The sequence below is a fragment of the Cebus imitator genome, unplaced genomic scaffold (genome assembly GCF_001604975.1).
Source record: "Cebus imitator isolate Cc_AM_T3 unplaced genomic scaffold, Cebus_imitator-1.0 Scaffold259, whole genome shotgun sequence".
Classification (NCBI taxonomy): Eukaryota; Metazoa; Chordata; class Mammalia; order Primates; family Cebidae; genus Cebus; species Cebus imitator.
The window spans coordinates 1,307,851-1,314,677 of record NW_016107574.1 but is presented as its reverse complement, the minus strand read 5'-3'; the positions used below and the strand labels follow the sequence as shown (position 1 = coordinate 1,314,677).

General features: G+C 35.9%; 1 protein-coding gene across 8 annotated transcripts in view; it reads left to right on the top strand.

The window, feature by feature from the left end:
* ADD3 (adducin 3) overlaps window positions 1–5,991 on the top strand; it is a 140,823-nt gene extending 134,832 nt beyond the window's left edge. For 7 of the 8 annotated variants that reach the window (XM_037728243.1, XM_037728241.1, XM_017499704.1 and 4 more), the window contains 3 exons: window positions 1,115–1,238; window positions 3,044–3,139; window positions 3,752–5,991. In XM_037728243.1, coding sequence (XP_037584171.1) covers window positions 1,115–1,238; window positions 3,044–3,139; window positions 3,752–4,044 — 513 coding nt within the window. In that variant the 3' untranslated portion in view covers window positions 4,045–5,991. The remainder of the gene's footprint in view (window positions 1–1,114; window positions 1,239–3,043; window positions 3,140–3,751) is intronic. The other variant, XM_017499706.1, reaches the window with a different exon arrangement.
* Window positions 5,992–6,827: the final 836 nt, after the last annotated feature.

The following is a 6,827-nucleotide window of genomic DNA, read 5'->3' as shown; positions in this document are numbered from 1 at the left end:
TTTTAACTTGTTCCTATATTCTCACCTTTTCCTCACTACCACCTTCGGTGGTACCTGTTGATTCTAGTTTCTGGGTTTTATCAGACCTCTTCAGGGCAAATAAGCATGCTTCTCATTTGCATCCTTTTTTTCAGGACTGAGGCTTCAACTTTCTCAGCTCTGCTACCTGCTTTTCCACTTGCATTCTATCTTCCAAAAATGTGTTAACATTTCTCATCCTTTGTTGTCTCCTCTCACATTCTTTTATCCCTAACAGTTTTTTTCAAATTATTATTCCTTTACTATCATTTTAATGGTGTTTGGGGAGGGATAAAAAATAAATTGATGGCTTCCATATGCCAGGTGCAACTGAAATTCTATTATTTCCTTTCCTAGAGAAAACAACTACAAGCTTATTTTCATAACAGATTTAAAGAACTGCTTTTGATACAGTTTCATTTCTGTAAGCCTTTTTGACAAAGGTCTTTGAAATGGAGCAGTTCTTGTTTTTTTCAAGATTGTTTTTGTTATGTGAAGCTTTTAGAATTTGGCATAATGGCTTTTTAAAAAATTATTAAAATGTGGCTGGGCGCGGTGGCTCATGCCTATAATCCCAGCACTTTGGGAGGCCGTGGCAGGCAGATCACCTGAGGTCTGGAGTTCGAGACCAGCCTGGCCAACATGGTGAAACCCTGTCTCTAGTAAAAAATACAAAATTAGCTGGGCATGGTGGCAGATGCCTGTAATCCCAGCTACTCAGGAGGCTGAGGCAGGAGAATCACTTGAACCCAGGAGGCAGAGGTTGCAGTGAGCTGAGATCCCACCATTGCATTCCAGCAGCCTAAGCAACAAGAGCGAAACTCCGTCTCAAAAAAAAAAAAATTATTAAAATGTACTTATATAGGCTTATTGAGGAAACATCACGGCAATTTTAGTCTATTGGACCAGTAGTTTAAGAGCATTAACCTTAGAAGAGCGTTGTAAAAAAAGCATGTTACCTTGCAATTTCTTATGATTGTTGTGAAGTAAGCCTTCACAAACATCGTATGGCATTTGTGTGTATTTAGATGGATGAATAGATAGATATATAAGTAAAACTCCTGATAATGAATTGATTTTATTTTTTCTTTGTAAGACTATGCAATTTGAAGATGATGATGAAGGCCCACCAGCTCCTCCTAACCCATTTAGTCATCTCACAGAAGGAGAACTTGAAGAGTATAAGAAGACAATCGAACGTAAACAACAAGGCCTAGAAGGTTAGTTAATTTTTAGATTCAGCCTAGGATAAGCCACACTGATAACAATAAAGTGCCTCATGTTGGATGATAGAAAGCAGTCAGCGTGGCCAGGGTCCGTGGCTCACACCTGTAATCCTAGCACTTTGGGAGGCCGAGGCAGGTGGATTGCTTGAGGTCAGGAGTTTGAGACCAGCCTGGCCAACATGGTGAAACCCGTCTCTATTAAGAATACAAAAATTAGCCAGATGTGGTGGCACACACCTGTAGTCCTAGCTACTCAGGAGGCTGAGGCAGGAGAATCACTTGAAGCCGGGGGGCGCAGAATGCAGTGAGCCGAGATCGTGCCACTGCACTCCAGCCTGGGCAACAGAGAGAAACTCTGTCTCAAAAAAGAAAAAAGAAAAAGAAAACAATCTGAATGCTATCATTTTATAATAAAATTGTCTGGAAAGTGAGATTCCCAGATGAGTAAAGAATTACTAGCCAAAGTAGTGTAGATATGTTAATGGATTGAAACATTTCATAAGTACGTGATTTTTTTTTTAACTCTTAAATAATTATAGAGTCACAAGTATGTAGTTTTGATGCTTTGTGAAATCTCTGTTTCCGGTTGTCTCAAGATGCCAACATTGTCACTTCAAAGTCAAAATTTAAAACAAACTGCTAACATTTTGATGTGACTGCCCTTAAGCACATGGACACTCTAGTAGGTTGAGTTTTCTGGCTTCGGAAACCTTAGTAAGCAGATTGTTAGGATTGTGTTTAAGACTTGTTAATGAAAATATCTTAAACAATTGACTACTAGCTCCCTTTTTCTCTAGAACGAGAGATTCTTCCTAGCAGAGTTTCTTTATATTGATTCTTTGGATAAACTTCAGGCCGTCCATGAACCACCTGAAAAATACATGCGTAATTGTGTAAGATACACATTTAGGGAAGGCAGGGTTTGGGGTCAGGGACAAGAAGCCTGTGGCCCAAAAAGAGGGTAGGAGCCTCTGCTTTAGAGTATCCAAAACATACAGTTGAAATGTTTATGCAAAGGAAAACAGTTAATGAAATTTTTGTCCATGTTACATATCATGTAGGAAGAACTAATGACATTGATCATCCGGGGAACAGTTTTTTGTGCCTTTGTCACAAAAGGGAGTCATCCTGACTCATTAATGTAATTATACTAAATTTTCTAAGTGATGTTATTGAATTTATTTATTCTAACGTAAAGTTGGGAACTTTCTCTGTTTTTTATATTTTTTAAAATGTCCCTCTTTAATCTCTTGTTTTTTGAAAGCCCAAAGATGCCAGGTAACAAATGTTGCATTCTAGAACCATCAACATTTTTATATAACTTTATAAAAGTTTCTTCTACATTTATTATGACCTTATGAATTAGCTCAGTATCATTGCTCTGATAGAAATAACTGATTGAATATTGTTCAAAAATTACGTGAAGCATTCTGCCTCATTAATGTAGCATCATCGGTGAGGCTTTATAATTCTTTTCATCTGGCTGCGCAGTATGTTTTGGTTTTCTAATGCTAGCAAAAGCTACATGCAACATATCATTTGCCTGGGCTGCCGGTAGCTGTGCATCCTTTGTAACCCTATATGTAAAATAACTATTAGCAGCCAGAAATGTTAACACATTAACCTCCTCTTAATGTTTAATTATGGATGTATGGGGTAACTGTTAGCATGCTCAGCTCACTGCTGAAGAATTTATCATCTCCGTGTATGCAGGCATTTGATAGATGCGCTAACCTCTCTAAAATCATATGCTGCTTGTTTTGTTTTGCATGGCTTTTAACCAAACTCTTATCCAACAGATGCTGAGCAGGAATTACTCTCAGATGACGCTTCATCTGTTTCACAAATTCAGTCTCAAACTCAGTCACCGCAAAATGTCCCTGAAAAATTAGAAGGTACTCAATGTAATTCCCCATATAGCATTCACTCAGTTAGTCTTGAATCTGCCCCTCTGTGATTTGTTTTCATATGAGAAAGTTGAACACCTCATCGCAGTAAGTTTTCCATAGATTTTACTTAAATCTCCCAATAATTACATATTTTATATCATTAAAAATGGAGCACTACTTTTGTTCAACATTTATATTGATTTAACTTAACCTGAATTTTTGTCAACCCATAGTTCTTAAGAATTTGTGAAATTAAAATAAACATCTCCCAGTTAGCACCATGAAATCTTTTTCAGTATTGATTGCCAAATGATCCCAAAATTGAAGAAGAATATGTTGTCTTACTCATTTATGCTGACTTGATTTACAATGAAACTGTCCTTTCATCAAACTGGGATTATATAGCTTTTGCTCTTTGGTTTAACAACTTTGTTCCTTTCCCCTTTATATCATTAAAGAAAATTAGCTTCATGCTACTATATCACAGTGTATTAAAATAATTATCTGTCTTCATTAAAGTAATGCCTTATTACATTGCTAAAACATTTCAGTTTTGTAAAGTAAAGCAAAAATGTTAAGTATATAAAATAACCCCTCAAAAACCCTCCCCTTTTGTAGAAAACCATGAGCTGTTTTCCAAGAGCTTCATCTCCATGGAAGTGCCTGTCATGGTAGTAAATGGCAAAGATGATATGCATGATGTTGAAGATGAGCTTGCTAAGCGAGTGAGTAGGTTAACTACAAGTACAACCATAGAAAACATCGAGATTACCATTAAGTCTCCAGAGAAAATTGAGGAAGTCCTGTCACCTGAAGGCTCACCTTCCAAATCACCATCCAAGAAAAAGAAGAAATTCCGCACTCCTTCTTTTCTGAAAAAGAACAAAAAAAAGGAGAAAGTTGAGGCCTAAATAAAGCCTTTTTATAATTACTATTATAACAACGTGACATTGCACATTTAATTACCACGTTTAAGTTGATCATTAATACGCAATGGTAGATCAGATTGGGGGATGTAACAAACTGGACTTTAAGAACTGGAAAGAGGTTTTACAAGAACAAAACTTTCAGATTCATCTCTGATTTTATATGTCTAAAAATGGCTTTGAATTTTAAGCAGTTACTAGTTTTAATTAGCTCTGCCCTCATAAAGTGTTATTATCATTCACCATAACCAGATATCTGTCTGAATTACTTCAGGCCTCCTCCATAATATCTGTTAGAAAGAAATTGCCAGTGAGCAAGTGAGAATTTTTATTTCTCAATTCCTGCTTCACTTGGTAATCAGATTGTAATTTTTTATCATTATTGACTATATTTTGGGGGCCCCGTTGTTTCAATGGGCATTAACAGAATGCTTTAAAAGCTTCTAAGACAAGAGTCTATAGCATTAGTGTACACTGGCACATAATTTTTTAAAAAGTTTTAAGAAAAGATTCATGTGGAATTTTATTCACAGTATAAAATTTCCTCACCTGGAGTAACTTTGTTTGCCAAAAAAAAGTTGTTTTAATAAACTATAATTTTTGAAAACTTCCTTTTTTTATTAGTTTAGAAAGCCCCTTATTTTTCAACAAAGGGGATTTTATACACATAACATGGGTTATTTAGTTTAACTCTGGCAAAAAACAATTTTTGTATGTTGATGTTTGTATACCATTCAGTATAAAAGTGTCCTAAGCATATTAGCCAATCTTTTCACAGTAGAGCATACTTAAGACTGCTTGGTACTGAGCATACTTAAATATAATTGATGAATCCAGGGACTTTGTGTCAAAAGGGGATTATAACATATAAAGGTACATCTGGATTCATATTTGAATCTTATATTGTATTTTTCTCTTAGTATTGCTAATGAATAAAGAAAAGCCTCATAAGGTAGCCAAATGAAAAGAAAAAGAATGAAAGGGAAAGTGAAAAGTTAAGGGAACAAAAGATGGGATGTGAAAAGAAGAATTCTAGTTTGATATTGACTCATATTCACGGTAGGATACAAAGTATGTTTGTTGGAAACATGTCCCAAATTTGTAAAATTCTGCTTTTCTGCCAAAAGTATTGTCTTTCTTGGTTAATATTTGAGTTTTAAAAAGGTCAGCTCTTTCTAACCTTGTGTATCTTTAGAGGGCAGCATTAGAAGAAATCAGCAGGTCTAATCCCACCAGGAAGAAAACTACCACTTGATTTTTATAGATTTTTTAAAAATCTTTTCAGTTAACTTTCTTTTTAATGTAAATACAAATTTAAACCTAGGCTTAAGGTAGGCTTTTCCCCTTTCACCCAAGTGATGTCACAAATCGATGCAAAATCAATGATCCAGAATTATCCATGGGTAAAAATAACCCAAAGTGTTTCTTGGGGGTGAGTTGGCATGCAAAAAATTACATTGATTACAGTGTGTTTTGGAGCTGGTTCTGTTTGACTGTGTGCATATGATAATGCAGAGTTGAGCCAGAGCCTGGAAATGTCATTCTAGATCTCACTAACTACTGGACTCCGTGTTTTAATCTCTTGGTGGAAACTTTCAGTTGCTTCACTCTGTATTGGAGGATTTTTTTTATGTTCTACATCATTTATGTTGTATTACAATGTATGTAGAAACAGTAACCTGTGAACTATGCTTTTCCATAACTTTTTAAAAATATATATGTCTAAATGAATGCAATGTGCATAAATATTTTTTAAACACAACAGTGAACTATTGCACCTTTTGCTAATGCCTCTATTTACTCGCTTTGGCATAAAGAATGAGCCAATGAACCTCTGTGTCCTGTGGAAAAATGTATAAATGTTATCTGATATTGCTCTTAGATGTAATGCTAATTAATGTTAAATCACAAATAAACAGTATTTTAAATATATGGACTTGGTATTATGAGGTTTCCATTACAGTTGGTTACTTAGCCTATTTGTGCCTCAGTCTCCCGAGTACCTGGGACTACAGGCGCCTGCCAACATGTCTGGCCAACTTTTCGTATATTTTTGGTAGAGATGGGGCCTCGTTATGTTGGCCAGGTCGAACCCTTCACCTCAGGTGATCTACCCACCTAGGCCCTCCACATTGCTGGGATTACAGGTGTGAGCCGCCACAGCAGGCCAACATGACCTTTTATTTGGTGCAGGTTTGGCTTTGGGAAGGGCTTTGGGGCTTTTTGGTTCAACCACTGAGCAGATTGTTGCTGGTTTTCTGTAAAATCCACTTTTCATCACAATCTGGTCAAGAAATGATTTGTTATTGTTGCATAGAATAAGAAAAGGCGACACTTCAAAACAATTTTTTTTCACTCAGCTCATGAGGCACCCACTTATGGAGATTTTTCACCTTTCCAATTTGCTTCAAATGCAAATGGCCATATAATGGTTGATGCTGAATTCTTTGGCAACTTCTTAAGTGAAACTTTAGTTATTGACACTTCTCAATAAAGAATATCCTTGTAAATATATTTTCAAACTAGTTGAAAACTATATGCTTATACAAAACCTGTCTTGTTTCAGCCTATGTTGGAGGAGATACTCCCAAGAGACCTATTTTTTGTCTTGATAATAGGGTATGGTGGCCTCTATCAGTGTAGGATAGATGTTGCAGGATATGTACCTCTCTCTCTTATTCTTAATTCGTTGTACAAGTAATGTAACAGTAAGGAAAACAGAAAGAGTAAAAAATAGTTGACAATTTCCCCACATTCACTGTTTCTTC